The sequence below is a fragment of the Bombus pyrosoma genome, linkage group LG5 (assembly GCF_014825855.1).
Source record: "Bombus pyrosoma isolate SC7728 linkage group LG5, ASM1482585v1, whole genome shotgun sequence".
NCBI lineage: Eukaryota > Metazoa > Arthropoda > Insecta > Hymenoptera > Apidae > Bombus > Bombus pyrosoma.
This window is the reverse complement of record NC_057774.1, coordinates 8,563,393-8,587,906: the sequence shown is the minus strand read 5'-3', so window position 1 is coordinate 8,587,906 and position 24,514 is coordinate 8,563,393. Positions and strand designations below refer to the sequence as shown.

The 24,514-nt window shown below is 37.7% G+C and overlaps 1 protein-coding gene across 13 annotated transcripts in view; it reads right to left on the bottom strand.

Moving 5' to 3' along the window:
* The window catches only part of LOC122567592 (TLD domain-containing protein 2), a 278,674-nt gene that overhangs the window by 43,213 nt on the left and 210,947 nt on the right, over positions 1 to 24,514 (bottom strand). For 9 of the 13 annotated variants that reach the window (XM_043726306.1, XM_043726308.1, XM_043726304.1 and 6 more), the window contains 9 exons: positions 20,312 to 20,376; positions 7,505 to 7,730; positions 4,267 to 4,421; positions 3,780 to 4,172; positions 3,481 to 3,687; positions 3,038 to 3,397; positions 2,811 to 2,962; positions 1,694 to 1,864; positions 628 to 794 (listed from right to left, as the gene is read on the bottom strand). In XM_043726306.1, the coding sequence (XP_043582241.1) occupies positions 628 to 794; positions 1,694 to 1,864; positions 2,811 to 2,962; positions 3,038 to 3,397; positions 3,481 to 3,687; positions 3,780 to 4,172; positions 4,267 to 4,421; positions 7,505 to 7,730; positions 20,312 to 20,376 (1,896 nt within the window). Of the gene's footprint in view, positions 1 to 627; positions 795 to 1,693; positions 1,865 to 2,810; positions 2,963 to 3,037; positions 3,398 to 3,480; positions 3,688 to 3,779; positions 4,173 to 4,266; positions 4,422 to 7,504; positions 7,731 to 20,311; positions 20,377 to 23,701; positions 23,726 to 24,514 lie in introns of those variants that run through there. The other 4 variants (XM_043726299.1, XM_043726300.1, XM_043726298.1 and 1 more) reach the window with 3 other exon arrangements.

Below are 24,514 nucleotides of genomic sequence, written 5' to 3'. Positions count from 1 at the left end.
AACTACGTTAAACTTGTAATAATGTAACGTAAGCGCATTTGGTTAGATATAATCATTGTCCTTTCCTTTAGTCTGTATTGGCGATAAGAGTTTGGTGTGAAGAGAGAGATATACATGTAGTCGAAATCGAATCCAAAGGCGCTCAAAAATTCGAAGAAAAGGATAATAAATGCACTAGCAAAATAACATCGTTTAAGAAGCCGTCTATACATACGAGCGAGTGCAGTGCGTGGAATGTAATCCCGTTTGCCATCATTTATTCGCCGTTTTTGTTTTTTCATGTATTCGCGACTATGCGTAGTTAATTATAGAGTTATCGATCCCTTGAAAGGGTGTTTCTTTGTTGACGTAATCTGTTGCGCGCAAACTACCTAACAATAATAACACGATCAAAAAATAGCTATTCCATAACAGAAATAATCATTTCTTTAAAACGGTCGACCAACAAAACGAAACACCCAGTAAAGGACTAAAAAAGATAGTTTGCGTGAGCGGAGTCTGCCACAGTATATCTTACAATCATCGAGTTAATCATTCCGAAAAGAGTGAGATATATATATATATGTATGTATAGATTGAAATATATCGTGTTCCATGAAGAAACTGATCGAGTTCCGGGACACTTACTGTCGAAACTGACGAACAGTTCGGGCATATCTTCAACAGAGACCATGCTACGATAGTCCAATCGAGGTGCCGTGGCCAAGGTTTTGTTACTTCGGTTACTGTCCACGCTGCTGCTACCTGACGATGTCAACGGTTGTTGTCTGATGAATGTGCCCACGGAAGACCGTCTGAAAGGAAACCATAAAATTACTAACGATTCATTAAATATCTGAGAGATTGCGTTTCAAAATCACGAGCACACGAGATTCTCTGTTTCGTGTTCCCTGTAATTTCGAAGCAGTGTACACTGAGAGTAATATACATATTGCAACATGATAAATAGCGATTAAATCATGGGGAGACGATGACATTCAAGATAAATGTTAAAATTGTATCCAGCATGTATGTACGGCGAAATAAAATCGGATGGCTGCTCGGGGATACTAAAAACGCTGTGTTCGACTGATCGGTGTGTTGTCTGTAAGCGGTACTTGTAAAGCGGTATATATATATATATATATATTTTTTTTTTTTTTATTTGGTGTAGTTTCTGAAAAGATGGTGGGGCACGTTTACCTGAAAGCAAGAGAATAGAAGATGCTGATCTTTCTCAATCTCGAGAAAGGCTTAACAGAAAATTAAAAACTCAACTGAAAGACAGGATAGATGAAAGAGAACAAAGTATAAAGTGTCATACGTGTGAAGCTCGAATAAGTGGAACTTACGAGAAACTTGAATTAATTTCACGTCCTACGAAACAATAATCGTTCGTCGCTCAAAAAACTGGTAAGAAATGATCTTCCACGTGAATCTCACGTACTTAATTATAGGAAAACAACAAGGAACAACAAACTAGACATCTAAGAAGATAAACGTTCAATGAAATTAATATAAAATTCAACAGCCCAATCAGAGATAAAAAGAGTAAGAAAAAGATAGAGCAAGAGAAAGGGAAGAGAGAGAGAAAGAGAGAGCGAAAGAGAGCGGAACAACAGTGGGCAGATACGAAAGAAAAATTATAAGGAGAAAGTGGATTTTAACGTGGATACATTATAAGTTGCTGGTTCATGACCGGGCCCAAACTCACCCCATAAGCCCTCCTGGACCAGGTGAAATCTGAGGGTTGCTGGTGTCCTGGGAGAGAGAGGAGGCGGTAAGCGGAGGTGTTCCTCCGGCTCTACCGCCCCCACCGCTCTCTTCGCTGGGAGTTTTAGCAAACAGGCCCGAGCTAAAGTCACTCACCAGGTTGATCGGCGAGCTTATATCCACCACCATTACATATTCTTTGTTAGTCACATTGGAAACCATAGTTAAGCTTTATGTTTAACACAGATTTACCATCACAGTCTGATTGGTCATACTGGTCTCAAAATAGCGGAAAAAATAGCCAATATCCTTCAAATCCTTTTGAGCCACAACTTTCTTCTTTACTTACGTAACTACTAAATAGAATTAATCGCTAAAGGTCATTCCAGGACAAGTTCTTATTTCATGAGTGAAATCTCCTGGGTGGAATCTATTTTTTACCATTGATAGGTATACGCCTTTAGCGACAAATTTATTGATAGCATTTCGTAAAAAATAAAATAAAAAAAAGGAAGAACAAAATTGAAAAAACGGACTATGATGGTATAAGGTTATCGAAGACAACGTCTGGACTGATTGTGAGTTGGAAATGTTACACGTGCCCATTCCTTTGATTCGTTTACTCCGTTTAGAAATTCGAAAAAAAAGATTATCCCAAAGCGCGTTTCGCAAATGCAATAAGCCGCTTGCATCTACGCGCAAGTTTCTAATTAATATTCTATATTATAATAAATGAGGGTATTCATAGGAAAACTTGTTTTTCGAGATAAAAGTTTTACCAAGCTTGTGTGTCATCATATATGTGATTCTGTTTCGTTATGAATAGCCTCAGATATGCTATAAATGTTACTTTAAGTTCTAAAAGATTTCAGCAGAAAGCAACCACATGAAAAATAAATGTTACACCACATAAGGAGGCCGGAACATTGAGAACCTTTCCTGTATATAGAAAGTATGCAAATTTCTTTTTCATTGAATTACTCATTCCTAACATACACGAATAGTAAAGTAAAATATAAAAGCGTATTATATTAATTTGTAAAAATTATTGTACCATATAAGTTACAAAAAAATTATTATAAAAATTTTATAAACTTAGCAGGGCTAAGTATTATCACCTTGAGAAAACTTTGCTGAAAACTGATGAATGATGAGAATCCGCGCTATTAGGAAGACTTGAAACTTTATCAGTTCCAGATTTACTTTCATCTTCCTTTTCGCCAGTTAACCCTTCCATCCATGACAAAGGATATGATAATCGTTTCAACATCTGAAACAAATTATGGTAAGTATTAAAATAAGATACAGATTACATAAAAAAGATGACAAAGATATAAATTATTACCTTATTCCTACGAGTCTCTTGTTTATCGTCGTCTTTGTGTTCCTCATCTTTCTCAGGTTCCTCCGTATTATTACTGTCTAAGCTAAAAGATACAGAACTCGCCTTCTTCCTGCCATTAATGGCAGAACCACTATCTACCGAATCAGTTGTAACGTTCGTCGGAGCAATAGTAATAGGAGGGACCCAATCTGAAGATAAGACAATATCTGCGTCTGAATAAACTTTCTTTGTGGGGTTTGGTTGAACTACTGGGAAAGAGGGATTAGGGTCACGTATGTCAATACCAGAGTCGTGGCATGACAGTTTGACTAGAGATCCTTCTTCGCCTTCGGGAATCACCTTCGACTTCGCGGAGTCCACCTGTAAATATCAACATTTTTACATTTTGAACTTCGATTAAGAATAGCATACTGAGTTTTAGTAATAACGAGTAATTAATTTACTTTGTCAGAATTTAAAGAATCTTGTTGTTCATCCTCGATGGGCCATGGATATTGATCTTTGCTAGGAACTGGCCAGTGATGGTCAAGCATAGAACGTCTACGTTCCTCTAATGTTCTGCTTGCTTGACCACCACTGCTCACAGCTTTAGTCTCCTTCTCTTTCTCTTTCTCCTTCTCTTTTTCTTTGGTTGTCGTTGTATCTTCTTCCTATGAATCAAATAGAAAAAGATTCAATTTATTATCTGACAATTATCATATTACAAAAATGTAGTTAGCGTTTAATATTTAAATCTATGTACATTTTGAAGATTAGTAGGAGTAACGAGATCTCTCTCAAAGGCCTTTGGGAAAGCATCTCCATCTCTCTCAGCACAGCTGCATACATTCTCAGCATCATCCGCCGTTAATTCCGGAAAATTTTCCTCCTTTTCTGGTGACTGACACTTAATATTTTCAATTGGTGAAGGTTTCTTCATATAATAAATTTCCGGCTTCTTATCTAAGTTTCCAGATTCTGTGTGTCCAACTCGCATATGTGCAATATCATAATAAATTGCAGCATTCACTACAAATTCCATTGGTGCAATAACACCGTAAGATTCAGCTCCATGTTCAATTACAAGGGGATCAGAAACATTGGGATCAAACATGACTGCATTTGGCGTAACTAGTAACACTCCACCGACAACACCCTGTGAATACAAAAAAACAGTTTAGTAACAACATGAAGTCATTAAAGAATGCGAGAAGCTTTATGTTAAATGTTAATTGAATCATAAACCTTACCTGACCATCTGTAATGTGACGAACATTAATTTTCAAAAATCTTTCTTTAAATGGCTGTTCCTCCTCTTCTATCACTGTATTGGTAACACTAAGAGGTGTTTTCACTCTTTCATGGCTTGGTTTCGGTGACACTGGCCTTAAGTTGTCTAAAAGTTCTAGAAAGGAAAGTATGATGTTAAGCATTCAATTATTTTATTAAATATACAACGTTTCTTATAGCTAAATAAAGCTTACCCATATTGAAAAAAAAAAATCAGAAATTAAGTGGTCTGGTACCACTTCAATACTATAAAGGAGTGTAACAGTTATTTCATAGTATTTAATTATGAGAAATTTAAATCTTGTTTCACATGATATAACCTTTAGGTAATAGTACCTATTACGAAGAACAAATAAGAGTATAACAACAACATATTTTCTATGTTTACAGTAAAATCAACGTTCATTGTTTTTTTTTCAACACCTGATAGGTTATGTTTGATATCTAACATAACGACATACGAAAGTTGTATACGACCGTGCGCCATATTCTTTCCTGACATCGTATTTACATCGTGACGCCGAATCAGCTGACGTCGTACTATATGTATACATACGTTGAATGACAAAAGAAAAAAACATAGAAATTAAGATATTCAATCGTGAAAGATGCAAAATCTTTGTAAACATACCAATAAATATACCACAACTGTTTTATTTCATATCAAATCATTCAAAACATTGAAATCAATTATTTGCGAATAAGCATATGGAAATGAATAAACTAACACTAGTTAATGAGCTACGTATAATTATACATACGTCCTTAAACATTCTAACAAAAAAGAAAATACTAAATCGCAAAAAATATAATAAAAAATTTCACTAGGTTGAATCATGGCTATTGACTAAAACGTTTATCAAGAGAGAGAAACGTAGAATGCGCGGGAAACAGTCTAAGATAACAAGAAACACATAATTTTTTCTCAGTATCGATTCACCATACAAATTTTCTTCTCGTATACATTCGACGTAAAACTACACCACAATGAATCTACCTACGATTCTTTCCTTTTAAGTACATACATACTTTGTTTTTCTGATTTCATATCCAATCGTCGATTCATGGATTTTACGAACATCACATATTTCACAGGACTGTGTAAAGTGGCGCCATCGAATGGTCAACTTATGTTCTTTTCTCACCGCGAACTGTGACGCCTTGAGTATATTCGATATTTTATATGGTCAGTTTTCCTTAGAAGTTAATTTCGATAAACACAACCGATGTATTTTATTGTTCGCATAATTTCGTCACGCATACTATTTTTAGTCTTTATTACTAAGTATGTATTTTGCAATGGAAGCCGGCAACCTATCAAACACGGTTATAATTTCACCTATGATTAATGATCAATGGAAGTATAGTGGCTTAGTATTGATAATAAAGCCAATGAAATTTTACATTGTGAGGTAAATTGTAGAAACTAAAACGATTCGATCACGTTATTTGGCAAAACATGGTGAAATCGTAAAGGAGATAATATCTAACATGTATACTAACACTATGAGTTTGGAAATTCCAGAAAAGGTTAAGATCTCAGCATGTAACCAGTTAGCAAAACAGGCACTATGGTCACAAAATGATGAAAAATGATGGGCGAGGATACGCGGCGGTCTGAGAATAAAGAGCAGGAGGTTGGCAAGAAGATACAATACTGTATGTAGATAAATAAATAGTATACGAGTACATGTATACCTATATTGCGGATGTACGTTATTTGTATGGTTTTCAGAGGCCACTGGCTGAACAAATTTTTCTGCAACTTTTTCGTGAAAATTTATAAAATTATCGTGCTATTTTTAATCCCTGGTCCGCATAATTTTGCGAGCTACTGCATATGGTAGGTGCAATGATTCTCACAACAAACGTACTCGTATCAAAACGCTGAATCGTGCAGCGAATAATGAGAAAGAAAAATTCGATAAATCGAAAGGAAAATTGGCGCTAACGTGTTTCGATGAATAATGGAATACAGAACCTTGTGGAGGTTCGGGTAAGACGGATTGAGTCACCTGGCCAAATATCAAAATGAATTGGGTCTCTGCTATATCTGATTGTACATTGTACATACAAAGTGTCGCGTAGAATATTAATACGGATCTATTGCACACGCTGGATAGATAAGACCTGACGCCTGACTCGTCATATTAACGTCTTCGAATATGCGCTTCGTATGCAAGCGACATACTGAAACATTTTGCTGGTGTTAGATCATATGTAATGGAACGTTAATGAATTCCATAAGTCACGTGGTGAATTTTTCTATTCATATGGTACTTTTTCGTATCACCTTCACCTAGTTACATATTATACGAGCAACGTGTGATACAGTTCGGAGAAAATATAACGTCAAGTATCCGAATGCGTCATAAGATAGAAATTGAGATAATATCTTGAAATAGAAGTATAGGGAATAGCCTGACACTCGAATTTCCAGTGGAATGAAATTCTTATCTCGAGATCAGTTTTGTTTAAGTAAAGCTTATATTCTCTACTGGTCTCGATCGTTCTACTCCAATTTCGAATACTGTAATACATTTATTGTATCTGCCTATCTTTATGATTCTTAACAACATATTTATTATTAACATTTTAAAGGTTGTATAAATTAGAAGAGCAATTAAAGACAAACGTGCACGTGGAAATCACAATTGCAAAAGAGATTGCGTAGCAAATATATTAACATTAAACCTTCAAATCTCACGCAACATTGGTCAAGTTATCGTCAGCGCTGTAATATTTAATCAGGAAGTAAATATAGAATCATCTCGATTACCTATTCTTTTACTAAAGCTAGTTAAAGTTAATTAAATAAAAAATATGCAGGATCGAGAATCATAGCTGTATATAATAAGAAGAAAGGATAATACTTTTAGAAATTGAAATACGTGCCTAAATTTAAATTCCTGAAATCTTAACTTACACCGCTGTCATTTTCATCATTCGTATTTAAATATTTACAGTGACTACAAGGAGCATTGATTTATTTTCAACTGAAGCGCATTTTTATCAGATTCGTCTTCATGGTACCCTGTACCTGGACCTGATTAATCACTTTTAGTAAATGCTATAATAAGTACGATGCTAAATTTCTGATATAATATAGCTATATTTGCTTTTTGTAACCACTGTGAATATGTAAACAATTAAAACAAAAGATACTGAACAAGATAGATAGGTAAATAAATAAATTGCCTTTTTCTTCTGGAGGTAGGTCATCCTGGGACTCGTGATCGTGGCAAGGATCCGGACTAGGTGCGTCGGTAGTTCCGCCTTTTGTTTGACCTTCTCCTTCCACCGGTATCCATAGTTGCTGACCGGGATAAATGAAAGTACTTCCGAGCCTGTTAAATTTGCTCAGCTCGGATGGCGTTGTATCGAATCTCGCGGCCACGGACGTCAGCGTGTCCCTGTCACCCACCTGCGGCAAAGAGAATAGTCACAAATTACAAGATTAGTCTGGCATAATAGAAAGACAAGTCCGATAAGAAGAGAACAACAAATGTGTCTTATTGTCCACGACGAGATTAATTACGAGCGGGGTTTTTAAACTACATTGTTCGACGTTTTGCATCGTTGATGAAAGATAAAAATAGATTATGTACAGAGAGAGTGTTTATTGTACTGTTACCAGCATAAGACATCTCGTTTAAAAGGTTACACTCGCATCAGGACTTACTACCATTGATAAGTTGTGTCGCAAGTCATTGATTAGCTCAATAAGCGTAGCGAACTCTGTCTTTTAACATGCTGGCTATAAAAACGAATTTCAAGAATATTCATCTCGGTTTTATCTCTTCCACTTAGATTGTGCAATTTTGTGAAATTGAAAGAAATCGAAGTATTTACAACATCGTGAAGGATATAAAATTTCTCTCTTCTTTATCAAAACAATTGATAGAAAAGTTAGTCATGTAGAAAATTCAAACTGTTCCCGAAGTGCCATTCTCTTTTATTTCAAGCCAACTTTCACACCCTCTATCCAGTGGCAGGGTAACCAACCCTAAATGCAAATCACTGGCCACGGTTGCGTGCGTATAATAGGTAGCGTGGTTCGCTGAATCGATGCGGGTTGGCCGGGAAGCCAATCAGGGATCATCGATCGTGAGAAAGGGGCATGCATCGATGACGATCGTATGTCTGGACGCGTCGTTGACGTGCCAGCTGCTGGTAGACCGGTTTAGAACCGGGCGAATATCGGTGAAACGCAATTTCACGGACCGATGCCGATGCAACGTCATAAGCCGTATCTAGCGCCTCAATTTGCAAACGTCTGATGATCATACTCGATCGAATCGTTCGCGGGCAACGGCTCCATTTCTACAGAAATATCACATAGCTCTACTTATCCATCATTAATCTCGTGCAAGATGCTAACACATAACTTTATTTCATTTAGGTGTAATTTGAACAATTGAGACGTATATCATTACGAATGAATATTATCGTGTGCAAGTGTAATAAATTAATTTCCAAACAAGCTGAGCACCATTTCTCGCGAAAGACGAAAAGAAGAAAATAGTAAAAAGATTTTCTCGTCAATAATGTCGCGTGACGATGCAGATGACGTTGTTGTAAAGGTTGTAAAATGAAATTAAGGGAGACCAACGAAGATAAGAATGTCATTTCGCGATGTGTCGAAGAATGCCTCGTGGAATTTTACAGAGCCGACGTTTATGCAATGTCTAATGTCGTAACACGGCCAGAAACGTATAACGTAATGTGCGAGGCAGTTCCTGAAACATAATACTAAAATGTTCGCGTAGCGGTTCACTGCAGCGTCTGTACGGTAGCCCCGGTATCATCTTGCAAGGTTCCCTGCGACGTTATGGTGCAACGTTCTGTGAAACGTTACCTGTCCCCGGTGCTTCGATGTCGTTTAAACGTTTCGTTTCATCCGGTTGTTCTCTCTGCCCGTTGCAAAGCAAAACGAACGAGCGGAAAATTGAATTTACGCTTTCATTTCAATTTAATTCCGTCGGCCTCTTTGTTGACCATAAAACGATCAGCAAAAACACGATATTCCTTCTGCGTCGATTAAAGTGAAACAATTATTTTCTTCTAAAAGTAATTTTAATTCTTAAAATGTTGTAAAATGGTAAAATACGTTGTTTCTTCTTATATTCTTGTAAAGCGGGTACATATAATATTAGCATAACTAAACGTATCTATCTATATGATTAGGTAATGATTTATTAAAATTTATTCCATTTATTTGTCCCATTTATCGTGCCGATATCGCGTATACGTATATATCGCGTAAGAAAAATTATGAGAATTCTCGGAGAAGATTCAAAAGTGTTTAAAAAAAGTACGCCCATTGAAACTAAAAAAAAAAAGAAAGAAAAAAAGAGAAGAGAAAACATATAATAGTATTGTTGTAGTGATCGTTAAAATAATTCTTTTCATCCAGCTCATTGAAGCTTCTCGATCATATTTCCCGTTCCATGACAGTCGTAAATATATTCACGCGATGGCCGTAAGAACTATTATGCTATTTGCATAATCCGGCAGAAACGGTGTGCAAGGAGATATCGGGTAACAGAAAATTGAATTTCTTGAAAGAGGGGCTCGAGAACGGTCCATTCGCCAGCATATTATGGCTTTTATGCAAATCTCTGTCCAATGACCTTTAAACGTAGCCTGTCTAACGATAGTTCGACATTTCGTAACAATGCATATCCTAGTTGAATGAATGTTTAATCAACGAACCTCGCTTTAAATTGTATCTGCTTTAATTATAAGTTTACGGTGACGTATCGTCGTGTTACCATGGTGGTTCGCTGAATTTAGTATGCTACGTCTGATCATGACGCGACACGATCTACTGTACAGTAGAATTTAGACGAGCACGCGTTCCAATCAAGAACAGACGAAACGTCTGACTATAACGTGACTCGATCTACTTATGCGTTTGACGATGTTCCTCGATGGGTCTAAATTCTTTTATGGAATTCCGACTCGAAATATGGTTTTTATATCGAGATGAATGTAAATTGCCTTTCCTATGAGCATCTGTTGATACTGTGTTACGCTATTTACAGCTTATTCGTTACGAGAGAGTTTTCAATTTTACAAGTTTCTTCGTAGGTTTCAGTGAATTCCTACGTACACGTATTTTTTCTATAACAGCGAAACTCTTTCTTCCCTTTAATTTGTATTTCTTAAAATCGCATTTGAAATTCCCAAACGAACGCCATTCGTCGATTTATATAGAACAACCGTATTATAGAGGTTTATAGTGAGATTAGGGGACCCTAGCAAAATATTTGATGCGTTGTGTGATCGATACGGTTGCATAACTTACAATTACGATTTTCTTATTTACAGAAACTACGTCCACCACGTTTTCACGATTTTCAGGATTATTTCAATCGAGAAGATTAATCGAGAGGGGGAAGAATTCGTAGTTATAAAGTCATGAGTCCTCCGAGCAAGATCAGCCAAGAGAAGGAGTTGTTGCTAGTGCGGCCTCAAGTTGAAAGATCGACCGAAAAAGACAAAAAAAGACACGGGCGGGGTGGTGAAGCTTTTAAGCCGAAGAAAAAGAAAGAACGCGCACCAGGAGAAGAAAAAGGATGATGTTTCGTAAAACGTCAGAGTAAGAGGGCAACTCGGCATTGTTTCAGTTTCTGCGTCTTGAGCTTCAGTGGTTCTCATCGAAAAAATTTATGGAGAAGAAAATTCATGATCTACTTCCTCGTTTAGAGTTTCACTCGCTCTTTTATTCAGGAAGATTCGTACCATGTCAGACTCGCATCTAACCCAAATTATTGCGCTCTCCTTTAACTCAACAATGCCATGAAAAATTGAAAAACAATCGATTGCGTCTCAATTATTCATATGCATGTCGACTGTATTAATTTTTAATTCAATTTGCACCGACGTGTATATGTTACGAGTAAATTTTTATAACTATATTCGAAATATCGATACTTTTCAATTTAATTTATATATTTAATGCGACAATATATTCCAGTGTCGACATTTAACAGGCATAGTACCGAAATTGCTCAATTAAATTTTCGACTCAATCCAATAATCCGCTTCTGAGAAAACTAACTAAAAAGTATTTTGCAATAAGCGCGATACCTGTTTCGTCTGACCGGCTATTCTTCGAAACGGGCAATGTTCTAAATGAAGCAAGAAATCGCTTAAACGGAGAACATTTGGAGAGGATATTTTCAGACTCACTGTCTATAGAAGACTGGCATTTTGAGTATAATATTCTATTTCTTTACTAATGAAATTTTAATATTCCATGTTATGTTTATTGTATAATACTTATAACATTAAATTTATATACGTGATTTATTTTCATTTTTGGATTTTATTTCGGCTGGTATACTTCTAATTTAAACCTCAAACCGGTAAAGGCGGGTATTTCATGTCCGGGCTATTTCGACCAGGTTGAGTTTCTCCCAAGGGAGTAATCCCAGGCTGAAAAAGGTTGTCTGGAAAAAGTTTTACGATAACCTTGATTTAGAACGTTTGAGGATGTAATATGAATTTTTGTGACCTCTTTAACATGTATTGTCTATTCAAAAATGTATCAAATGAAAGATCTACGTTTACAGTTTGAGGGAACTGTAAAAACATTTGCTGTCCAAGGGTTAATTGCAAGTAACAATACCGATAATATCAATATTCTGCTTCTAATATTACGTGTATCGATACCAACACGCATCGATACAAAATATCGATGCAATTCAAATATTTCGTTATCACTACCACGCTGTTCCTCACTGTTCGCTTATCGCACTTCGCGGCCAGATCCTTTAGACAAAGTCTCTATTTTTCGGCAATATAACCATCTCCAAATAGTCATATCATCGACACCGCGACTGTCCAAACGTAGACTTTCCAAACATTTATTCAAACACCCTACCGAGATCCTTTGAGCCGCTGAACGTGCCAGAAATTATGCCAAGGCTAAATAGCGGCGGGTTATCTGCCACTATATCCGCAGGAGTTGCGTTGTCGCCAACGGATATAATACAAAACACAAATTGAACTGAAAAATCATAAAATTAAATAAGCAGATTCAGAGCCAACGCAAACTATCGTAGTCATCTATAACCTAACGATAAATAATACCGTTTAACGGCTTTAAAACGATTATTTATAGCCTGCTGGTCGTAAATTTGACAGATTGTAGCCTTCGATGAAAGATGAAATGAGCATCTCTGATAGATGCTTGGCGTCGAGAGGGAGAGCTGTCCCATTCACAAAAGATCGGCTAAGAAAGCACCCGTTGTCCCGATTCTTCCCTCTTCTCTTTTCTTTTGTAGCCGAGTTACCTTCGTCCCGCGCCCTTCCACCTTCCTATCAGCTTCTTATTCAGGGTCGTACGCCGCATTTTCGCGGTTTATGTATCCGATAATAACTTTGCCTGGTCTCGAAGCTCGGCATCCCGATGCATCCTCTCTGTTCGTCCCATCTTACCACAGTTATCGTCCTTATCTTTCGTATCAGCTTCCGTATCTTTGGAGGCTATTATCCGACGATAAGACGTTACAGGTAACGAGGCGAGAGTGGAATGCAATTATCCGTCGCCGACAAGACAGGGCTTTGCCTGTCGGCAACTTCCATCACCATCGATTGATTAATTAATCGAACGAGCTGGATGACCGCTTTTGTTCCGTTTCATTAGGTTCTTGCATCAGGCCACGTAATCCTTGATCCATTGTATCGAGATGGTGTTTTTTCCCATCTTTATGGAGTGTCGGAGTTTGGCAAAAAGAAAGCCGAGCAAGTTCTCTGAATAATTCATGTGACGTAAGGAATTCAACATCTTTTTAAGCGATTTATTCCAGAAACTTGGAATTATTCATTTACCGCGGTATGAGTTACGAGCGTTAGAAACGCGACGGCGAACGACGGAATTAAGTCAAATTTTCTTCGAAATTTTCTTAGAAGAAAATCCAATTTTTCTTCGCAGCTACGAAGTTTTCGAACAACCCGATATCTTTAGCAGTAATTCAGAAGCGTCCTGATATTTATGGACGATGTGTCTAAGCGACGAGAGACGATTAAATTAATTGGAAAAGTGGGGAAGAAGGAAAGACGTTTGGAGAACGTCTAGCGCGAACATGTCCGGCATTCAGACTGCTTACTGGAACGTGTGCAGATGTTTAAGGAAGGCTGGTTTTGCTTTGGATCGGTTTAGATGTGCCTGTGCTTTGATTACTCGAAAGTACCGAGATGAAAAACGGCTGACACGAATTAAAAGAAATTTTTAGAATCTTCTTTGGCATTTTTAGGTCCTTAGAATCGCAAGCCTTCGAAGTTCAAAGGAAGCTTCAAGGGTTTTGGCGGCACTTTTGGATTTTTCAGAATCTGTAATTGCCAGGCACAGTGCTGCTGATGACTTCGCAACTTCCGAAAGCCTTCGAGTGTCAAGAAGACAGCGGAAATATGAGTCCTTCGATAGAATCGCATCAAGTACCTAGAGATACTTAAGAACAGTAATGTACACTAATTTTCTCGTAATACTTTCAACGACCGCCAGCAACTGCAATACGATCGAGCGATTCGTTATCCACAAAGGAGCATTTTAAGCGCGATTTAAAGAGAGCTGCTCGTTTGAAGCTACTCGGACTGTGAAATCGTGGCTGAAAAGGCAGCTTTTGAAGTGGCTCGCCTCAAAAAGACGATCCGTCTTCCGTCGCAAACGATGTCATCGGGACTTTTTTTCACCCCCTTCCTCTACGCAGTAAAACTCAACCGAGCTAACGAGTGACTCGCGGCCGACTAAAAGCGGAGAGAGAGACGATGACTCGGCGAGAACTCGCGGAACGTTGCTTTTCAGCGGTCCAGAATAGGGGGCGAGCATAGAGCGTGGAAAAATCGAGCCACGTAATAAAGTACGAAGAACGATATGGTTGGACGGGAGGCAAAAGCACCGGATTTCATTTAAAAAGTCTGTCAAGTGGCAGAGAAGTCTCGAAGGAGTCGTTCACGCTCGATGAAACTGCGAGGAGGAGCAGAGAATTTGTCGATGTTCCTCGATGGACAGGGAGGACGGGTAAATTTGCCATTTACCAACGCGAATAGATGTCCGTTATATCTTTCGGGTTATCGCGGACAATGGAATTTTTCCGAGTTGAAAAATTAAATTATTCTCTGACCGAATTTGCGAACCTTGCGCTTTTGATATGGCACGAGTGTTTCGCTCTGTGTTAAATTTAATTGCAAAATTATACCAACTTCGTTCGTTGATTAATTTCAAAATTAATCTGACCAATCTTTGGTACCTTCGCAACGCTCTTTACGACGCTATAGTAATTTATATAGTAATTCTTAACTGATCCGTGTATCAACACGGTCTGTTGTGAAAATAATCGAACTTCTTAAAACGAGGAAAAATCAGTGAAATCGATACGAAACTTTTGTGGAAATAAATCCTTCGTTATAGCAATCAATGTCAGAGCAGAGTTCGTCCGAAAAATCTGGTTCCGTTGCATGATAATGCACCGTATCAATCGTGCGGCGGCTGTAACTTCTCCCCTTGAGAAAGAAAAAAAAAACAAATTAGAATGTTGCTCCACCCACCATTCGCCAGATTTAGCACCGTGCAATTATTGTTTATCTTCGCGGCCTCAAATCACAACTAAGGGGAAACGTTACAACATTGGAGACATGCGGAAGGCTGTGACAAGAATCCTGAAAGTGACAAGAATTCCACAAAAGGACGTGCAACGATTATATGACGCATTACTTAGTCGTTGAAAAATCATTATATCGCCGCAGGAGGAATGCGTGCGGAATAAAATAAAACATTCTCCTCAAACCAATACGTTTGTCTTGTTATCTTTAAAAAGATCGGTTATTTTTTTCTGGACAGACCGCATATACAGAGTGCGTGCGAAATCACGGCACGAGCTATCGGACGATGATTCTACATCATTGACCGACGAATAAGTCGAGAAAGGAAGAATAACGTTTCCTCGTTTAAGGCTTGATCTTCGATAAAAATGAAAACCCATCAGGTACCCGTGTATTAACCGCAAGTTTCGTGTTATGACATTTCTGCCTCAGCTCGTGTCCGTATTATTAAACACGGACAATGTCGCGATTTCTTTCCTGATTAACAAAATAATTCTCAAAAAGTGCCAACTTTATCCTTATTTACAAAACCATTGGAATTAAATACAGAATAAAGGAAAGTAGTAGTAAATATCGGAATATAACAGGAATAAATGAAGAGGAAAGAGTAACGACGTACTAGATAGGCCAATCTACGGTAACAAACTCGAGTAATTTTCTACCTAAATATTGCAAGCTCTCAAAATTTGAAAAATCTCCTGCTATCCTAAAATCTCCAAGATTCCTAAAGATTAGGAATAACAACTTCGACTTTTGTATCACTGTAATCCCCAAGTATCCCTAGAACGGTAGCCAAAATATCCGAATCTCTTTAGATTCACGTCGATTTTATTTGTATTTCGCTCAATACTCATCGAATACCATCCACATCGACCGTGTTTCGGTCGTGGGAGTGCATCGACGACAGATAAGAGGTCCAGCCGTATTACAGACATTAATCGATGAGCGATGCGAAGGGCACGAGAAACGTACGACATAAGCCAGAGCTCTAATCGGTGCGGAGCAACGACGATTACACCAGGATGCACGGATTATAGGGCAATCATGGTCGTTTCAGTACCGTTGCCAGGGATAATGGAGAGACCGGCGGATCGAACGCGAGAGAGCTCATGAGAACTTTCTATAACGGTTCGAGTCACTCGATCTCTCTGTTGCCTACGTGTTTATGTAACCACTTACGTGCTCGTTATATGCAGAGTATGTCTGTCGATATTAAATTGCTATCTCGAAGCATCGTATGTTGCAGTCGAGTGGTCGTGAATCGACCAACGATTCGGATTTTTCGATCCAGCGATAGGATCCGAAGCTTCGAACTTTAGAAAGTCTCGAAACTCCTGGAACCTAACACGATGTTATAATTCTAATCCTCTAAGAGTCAATGCTCCCTTAACGCGGTGTTTAATTTGCAGCTTTCTTTCAATCGAATCACATCGTCGGCTTCAGCATTTTTAACATTGTCACTACGAAAGAAAATTTCAAGGATCTGCTCGATACCCTTTTCGCCATTGTGTATCTTCCACATAAACTTCTCGATTTTATGAAACTTAAGGCAGTTGAAGCATTTCCCTCGGCTGTTAACGGGTTAGGTAAATTGTTACCTCGAAGAATCGCGCACATTTTGCTTTCGAATGGTCGCGAATCGAGCAGCGAGATCGGATTTTCCAAGGGCTACGGAGCGATGTTGCTATCGTTTGACGTTGGTTTCTCTTTTCAGAGTATATAACGCGCGACGATCGTGAGCAAGATAATCTCGAGAAAGGTATTACACGAGCAGCGACGCGAATCGTTGATAGATTCGAAGAAATCCGGATCGCTTTTTCCTCGAAGAGATTATGAAGATCTATATAGAGCGACACCGTGCATCCTGTACATAAGATAATCGCCGAGGAAAGGAAATTAGAAGGGAAACTATACCGAGAAGCGATCATGCCTCTCCATTTGCGAATATGCTAGCGCGTATGTCCGAACGTTCCGGAGAATGAAAGTTTGCTCTTTCACCAATCTCCATGAATTTGAATTTTACGAGACACGATTGCCATACGCGTATGGAATAAATTTCAATTTTATCGCTAACCCGCGTTAAAATTGCGAACAGCTGCGTAATTACGTAAACGAATCGTTCAACCAATTCCTGACATCTTAATCACTGAATGTAACCAAATATTTATACGGTGGCAGTCATAGAGAGTACTCTGTACGTTTCTAAGACACAATCTAGCGAAACAAGAAAGCGGTACAAACGCAAACAAGTGAACCATATGCGATACGTAGCGTGATCGTTTCAAAATAAATTGAAAGTTGTTACAAAATAATAAAAAAATCACCGTCTATTAAAAAATAAAATTCAAGATATCGCGATTGAGTGCGATTTAATTTCACACGTACGATACAATCGAGGCCAGAAAAAGTTGATCAAAAGTGGATCATCTGTCTTTAATAAGCAATGCTGCTGTGTTATAAGGACCAAGATACTCTAGTAATATCAAAGTCGAAGGTACTAAGATTAAATACGATTTAATCACAATTTTAAATTCGATCACGGTTACTGAAGAGGATCCAAGGTGCATTATTTATCGACACGTCTGATCTAATACCGTATTCTTTCGTCAGAATCGCTTTCATAAGAATCGTGGCGATTACCGCGTTAACTCTTTCTCTCGCTCCCCTGCCCCCGTGAAATGTCGTATCGATTACCAGCAACGCGCGCGTATGTACGTGTTCGTCGAGAAAGTGAGCGTCGATTTGCGAAAGGCGTATGTGCACGCTCAAGAAAGCATAAGCGTGTCATTATGCAACCAGAGTCCAAGTGCTTGGGTAATTTAGCGTGCGTACACACCGACCTGCGTTTCGTTCAACCTGCCTCATGCTCGTTTCACCGAGCCAACCTTGCGTTACCAATAAACGCTATATATTCGCGCCAAAAACCTCGGCCAACGAAATCGCAAGTAAATTTATTCTACGAGCTTTCGAAATTATCTCTTCGTAGTCTTCCATGGCTTGCAATCTCCAAGAGCGTATTATTATTATTCGCGAAAAGCGATTTAATCGTATTATCGACCTGTTCCTGAAGACTCGTTTGTTGTCATATTGGGCGTTTCTTCGATTTTTTATTTTTTTATTTCTTTTTTATCATAGAACTCTTCTTAAATGTAAAAAGTATAAGTTTGAAGAAGAGATCACTATAGGTAGTGGATACAGGTAGTAGCAGAAGCTTTGGTATTTTTGAAGTTTCGTGTCCTTTCTTTCGACTTTGCAAGTTATTGTATTTCATGATACAACGCATGATTTGATTTGATAAACGTAATTTGATACGAATAATAAAACACATTTGACTGTTACTATCGTAGTGAAGCTTCTCAGATTAAATAGACTTTTATCGAAATGTAGATAGACGAATAGATCTATCGCAAGAATGTAAACAAATTGGAGGGAAATTATCATAACACAGAAGGCTTCTGTTACCTTTTTCCTGTCCATATTTCTCTTCCCTCAATGTTTAAAACTAAGCGTACAATATGTTACCAAGTGCTAATAAAAGTTCTTCGAATGTTTATCTTCTAAACATCTGTCCGCCGCTCGATCAAGTTCTCTAACAGTATTTCTAGATTCGGTAAATTCCTATATCAAATAAAATATGCAAATTCGAAGATTACGATGATAGTGACGTTACATAGTTAGATAATCTAAAATCATCGATCACACGAACAACGAAGAACGTGGAAATGACAACAGCGAATGATTAAACATTAGGAAGTGTTTCACGCGCAATAAATTTCTTGTTTAAATAAATATATAGACAATATTTCACAAGGTATAAAGATAAGAAAAGAACATACACGAGCTGTAACGGTTTGATAATTGAAGATGGACGAGAATTTCCTGATATTTGTTGGTAAACTATGTGACGATGAATCATGCACGACGACTCGTCGTGGCACGTGAATTTCATCAAATGCGTTGGCCAATAATTCTTCTGAGCTTTGATCTATGAACCGTGTTCATAGTTAAGTATAAATATCTTATTGTAGACGCTTGAAGAATTAAGAGGAGATTCTTGTGCAACAACAATAAGAGCAACAGATTTCTATCAATTTTTTTTTAGACTAACTACTAGTTATGTGGGACTAGATCTTTTTCAGATGTATTCACGATTACATTTGAAGTACAAATGTAATTTTAATTTCAACTTTGCTCGTCGTTTATTAACTTTTTCAACTGGCGATAACTGAGAAACCGATGAATCAATTTCTGACAGAAAAGCTCGTTCGCTTTGTTCGAAATATCTCCAAGAATCGAAGATGACATTTTTATTTGATTATTTGCTTGTAATATCTGTTTAAACGGTATAAACTCGATTTATCCGCTGGAAAAGGCCAATTTTTCTTCCAAATACACTAGAACTTTCCAATCTTTTATGTTTCTTTTTTTTTTCAAAAATAGGTTCGATATCAGCGTAAATTATAAGAAAATTTCTTAACTTCTGCATTTTGATGATCGCGACAGATGATACACTGCACGCCAACAATGGTTACATCGTCAAAGATGGTCACAAGACTTGTACGATACACAATAAACAACAAGAAAAACTGAAATGAAAAAATTAAATTCGTACTTCAAGACTGCCTATTTTCACCCCAAAAACGTGCAGTCTCGCACGATCGGTAGTTGCTTTAAAAAAGCTTCGTAAAAGTCACTTGGTTATCGTCGTCAACACGAGAAATCCACGTAGCGAGTTTTAACTCGTCTTCCTTCGTTTAAAACGAAATGTACGAAACGAGTTTATTCGTAATCGGACGCGTTTTGGGGAAATCTGATTGATATACGTTTGATTATTTTCGTTGATCTACTTTTGGAAATTTAGGCCAACTTATCTCTCGTAACTTTTTCGCACGACAAAACATTCTAATGTTTCGAAGAACTGCTTATCTTCTTGAAATGTCATGGAAAAGAATGTTTGACAACGTCTGCTCGAATAATTGAGAAATATAATCTTAATTTCTGCATAAAGATCTAACTTTTATCAAAATGATTACAGAAGACACAATTTTTACATAAAGAAAATAAAGGAAACAATATTTAAAATTAGAATAGTTCCTGAATAAAAGATGCGATTTTCATAAACACAGTTTTAGACGATTAATCTTCGAGCAAAGAGAATAGATACGTAAGATAATGCTTAAAATTTGGAGTATGTGATTTATGCGAATTCAGTGCAGTGTGTAAATAACGCGTATGCAATGGATCGAGCGATCAGAACTTCGCGCATAATTCAAATGCATCGTGGCAGATTCGATCGATAAGAGATATTTATGCATTCTCGAGCAGAGGTTACGTTGCTTTTCCTTGACTTTCAATCGTTTCCATTCGTCTTGCATAGAGGAACGAATTACTCACAGTGTAGGGGATGATGTTGAAGTTTAACCTTGTCGACGAGCCATCCTCGCTTTCGCTGTCTGTATCTGAAAAAGACAGATCGAGAATCGTGAGTATCATTTCAAATTAAGCTCGGCTGTCACGTTAGTCAAGCTGTAATAAAAATCATTCGATCGTACATTGCAATTCAGAGGGAAAACTTTATTACGCTAGACTCGAAGCTAAAATACAAATTGCTTGGGATTAATTAATCATTTGAGAAGACATAGTGCTCGCTCAGGAGACGCCCATAATATTTTACAACTTTGTATCACGAGCCACTCCAAAGTTGAATCTCTGTTTTCTATTAATTTTCTAATTTCACCTAATTCTCAGTTCACGATAATTTCTGATCTTTTTGAAGGTATACGTCGATATAGATCAGAAAATACAGAATATAAGAGAAGAGAACACGATCAATGTCCGACTAGAGCATAGAACTATGATTAATCACAATTTTTATCCATTTAATTGCAAGCAATTCTTACTATGTCATTGTCGAGACGTTTATGGTAATTCCAAAGTTTCAACAGATACCAACGAATTTCTAAAACACGCGAGATAATGAATGTTGAAAATAAAGAAGCGAATTGAAACAATTATTCATTCGCTCATGGAAATTCATAATTTTCTGAAGAATAATATACGGTGTAACGAATAAACGTATAAAAATTCGCGGTCTAGTGGCAAACCTAAGATGCACGAAATCAACCGTATTATGGCATTATGGCATTATGGTATGCCTGTGCGAGCATTCTATACAGGCATTGAAATCACCGACAGCGTCGATCTTCCAGTCACGTATCCAACGTGCCGGAAACTCGAGGAAACGTTCTAGCTACGTAGACGCGGCTGAGGACGAGCGATTTAAGGAACAATGCCGACTTAATTCTCTAATTCGCCGTATGGCAGAGCTTTGTGACGGCAAACAGGCGACACGGGCGCGCGATGATAAGCGAACGGCCGTTATATTCGGGGAATAGTCAGGCAAATACGTTTGATCGTTGTTAATTTAGATTTTTACAGCGCAGACACGTACCTGGGAATTAAGGGATGTCAGGTTTTACCCGAGAAAATCAATGAAGCGCGTTTCCATTGTAATAATCGCGATAAAGTGGCAATTTATGGGGATGTCGTGCGCAATCATATCGATTTCAATCGGCTGCGTGTGGCAATTTTTATTTGAAGAAGGAAATCGGAAAGATAACCGCGTGTCGCGAGGAAAATGATCGCTGTTCGTGTAAATGTCCGACTACGCATACAAAGACATTTTCCATCTCGCTGCTCTCGCTCCTTCGCTTCGTTTCTGAATTAAACGGAGATCGATAGAAATATTCAGCCGGCGCTTAACATTAGAACTACCGCACCAGTCAAATTGACTGGTTTTACAATTTTATTTTTAAATTCCTACTTCATGTTGTAGCTTTTTCCACAATGATGTAATGACTTTCGCGACGAACTCGACATAATTTTGTATCAAGGCTACTTATACCAACACCGGTCAAAATGACTGGTACTTGTCAAAGTGTAAAAGGGTGCAATCTGTTTATCGAACCCCAATTAACCAGTTTCCTCGTTTTCCACAACTTGCCACATGTTTCCAAGATTTTTGCGAAATAATCGATCAACGATCAACGTTTTGGGATAAAGAAGAAAAAGATTACGTGTCTACGAATCTATTAAAATATTTAATAGCCTTCGATGCTTTATTTGTCTCCTCGCCAGTGGAAACGACAAGGAAACAAAAATTCTCACGTTACCGATACAGACACGAGGAATTGTTACATTCATAGAATTGCATTTTCAGTCGATCGAACATGATACTTTGGTATTATTGCAGGCATTATTATTAGGGCTAGCTTCTCTTCATGAGAAACGGTGCACCTTTTGGTAAAAGGTCACTGAAACGCAATACCGCAGCCAGGCACTTTGAGCGATTATACTTTATTAAAGAAATATTTGAAAAGACATCGGTCGTGACGGCGCGCGCTTCTTCAATGACTCGTTATAATTTGTCCTTTTATTTAGAACCCTCTCATTCCTCCTTTCATTATTTTGCTTTGGAACCTGTTCGGTCGACTTTCTACAGCCACGGAGTACGCGCGTTAACTCGTCGTGTATTATTAACATGCTGATTTCATCTTTGTTCAAGTTATTAACACGCTGCTTACTAATTTTCTTTGACTCAGCAAGAATTTAACTCGACCGTTCGATTCCGAGGAATTTATTTTCTGTAAATTGGGAATTACAAAGGAGCAGCAGCGCAATGAGTAACATTTCTTTACGGTGAAACAATTTCGAAATTCGGTACGTTGCCGATCGATATCGTGTTAATAAAATGTCCTCTTTATTTAGTTTCACAGCTGAATATGTTTTTTTCATGTATATTATATATATATATATATATATCTAAGAATAAGAGAGACTTCTATTATACTTGATACGATTTTCGAAATATTATTGTCGATGGGATAAAACGATGGTCGTCTCGCGGTAATTCCTCGTGGATACGAAGAATATAAAACTTACGATCTCTTTATGCGCGATTCTCGCCACAAATGCAAATGACGGAAGTTACCTGGCGAGAATGCAGGTTTAAACGCAAGTTGCAATTAAATTAATCACTAAGCGCGACGTCTCCGTTACACGCCGCTAATAAAAAAGATAAATGGCCGCTTACACGAGCGTAATAAAAATAACGGGAATTATCTTAGTATTTTTTGTTCGGAGTTTGAAAGATGAGCCGGGCCTCCGTGTTCCTTTTCCCCGTGGTGGTCTACGTTTCTTTCCATACAAACGGCATTTAAACCTCTACAGAGACCAAGTTATTATAATAAAAGAGAGAAGAGAATTATTTTGTATCCTCTAGAAAAAAGGATTTCTGGTCGCTGTATCTTCCACTTAAACCGCAATTAGACTATTTTTCTTCCTTTTCAATTTTATTTCGTGAAATTGAATTTTGATTTATCGAAACTTAAAGAAAATGAGATATCTACAGCGATGTTGTAACAAACTACCGTGTCTCTACCATAACGAGTTGATTTATTGTCTTAAGACGAAATATAGCCAAAATTAAGTATACACGTTTCTCGACATTTCCAAACAGATTAATCGTCGATATCGAAGTAAATCCACGATCTGCCAGGACGACACTTTCATAATCGATTACTTTATTCGAGCGTTAAACTGTCCGAGTTATGGCTGTGCCGCTTCTCCAACGACGTTTAAACGTTTCAAAGACGCTCGTTCACGTAATCGATTTCTATCGTTGTCTACAGCTTCGTCTCGCGTCTTTCGAATCTATTTTACCGTAAAAGACACGATCGTTTAGCCATGAAAATCGATCGAAATATCTTGGTACAAGGGCGATACCTGTGCTTTCAAAGGAACTGTGTTCAAAACTCTTGTAGGTGGATGTCGGGGAATCGCCATTCGCGGAGAAGTACACGACATAGTCGCGAAATTCCTTCTCGTATATGTAAATCTTGCTTGAATCGTAGTCCAAGAACTCGAACGACGAGTTCGACGTGCTCGAACAGTCACTTTCCATTATTCCCTCCGATCATAAATCAGCTGACATCCAATTGAAAACCATCATAGTCCGTTCGCTATACTACTGTTCCATATTGTGGACACATTCTGTTCGTAATTATATGTTCGAACGAATTGGAGAATAGGGCAGAGATGGAATAAACGGGACATTTCTGTTTCGAACTAGATATAACAAAAACCGAAAGATCATTCTGCTTGTAACATCGATGATATCGATGATAATCAGAGGGTTGGCTGTAAGGCATAACTGCGCGCGATACTAACAAATTCGCCTGTCTTATCTTTTGCTTTTTAAAACAAGTGAATTTCGTCCCTTTTTACATCAAAATAATTGCGACAAAATTTACATGAAACTTGCGTACGTATTTAAAAAGCAAAAATAATCATCACACTAGAGAACACAGAATAATCGATCGACGGTAAAATAAAATTCTTAAACCAGACAAAAGTAACGAAAAATTGATATTAATTCATAGTAAGATCGAATAATCTACAGAGCAGCTTATAATAGCAAACAATCGTGATTAACATAAATAATAAATCAATAAACTTTCGTTGTGTTCTTTCGACGCAAATATGGCATCTTGTACCATTCTTGAATAAACTTGAAAAGCTTGTTCTGACGTAGCGTTT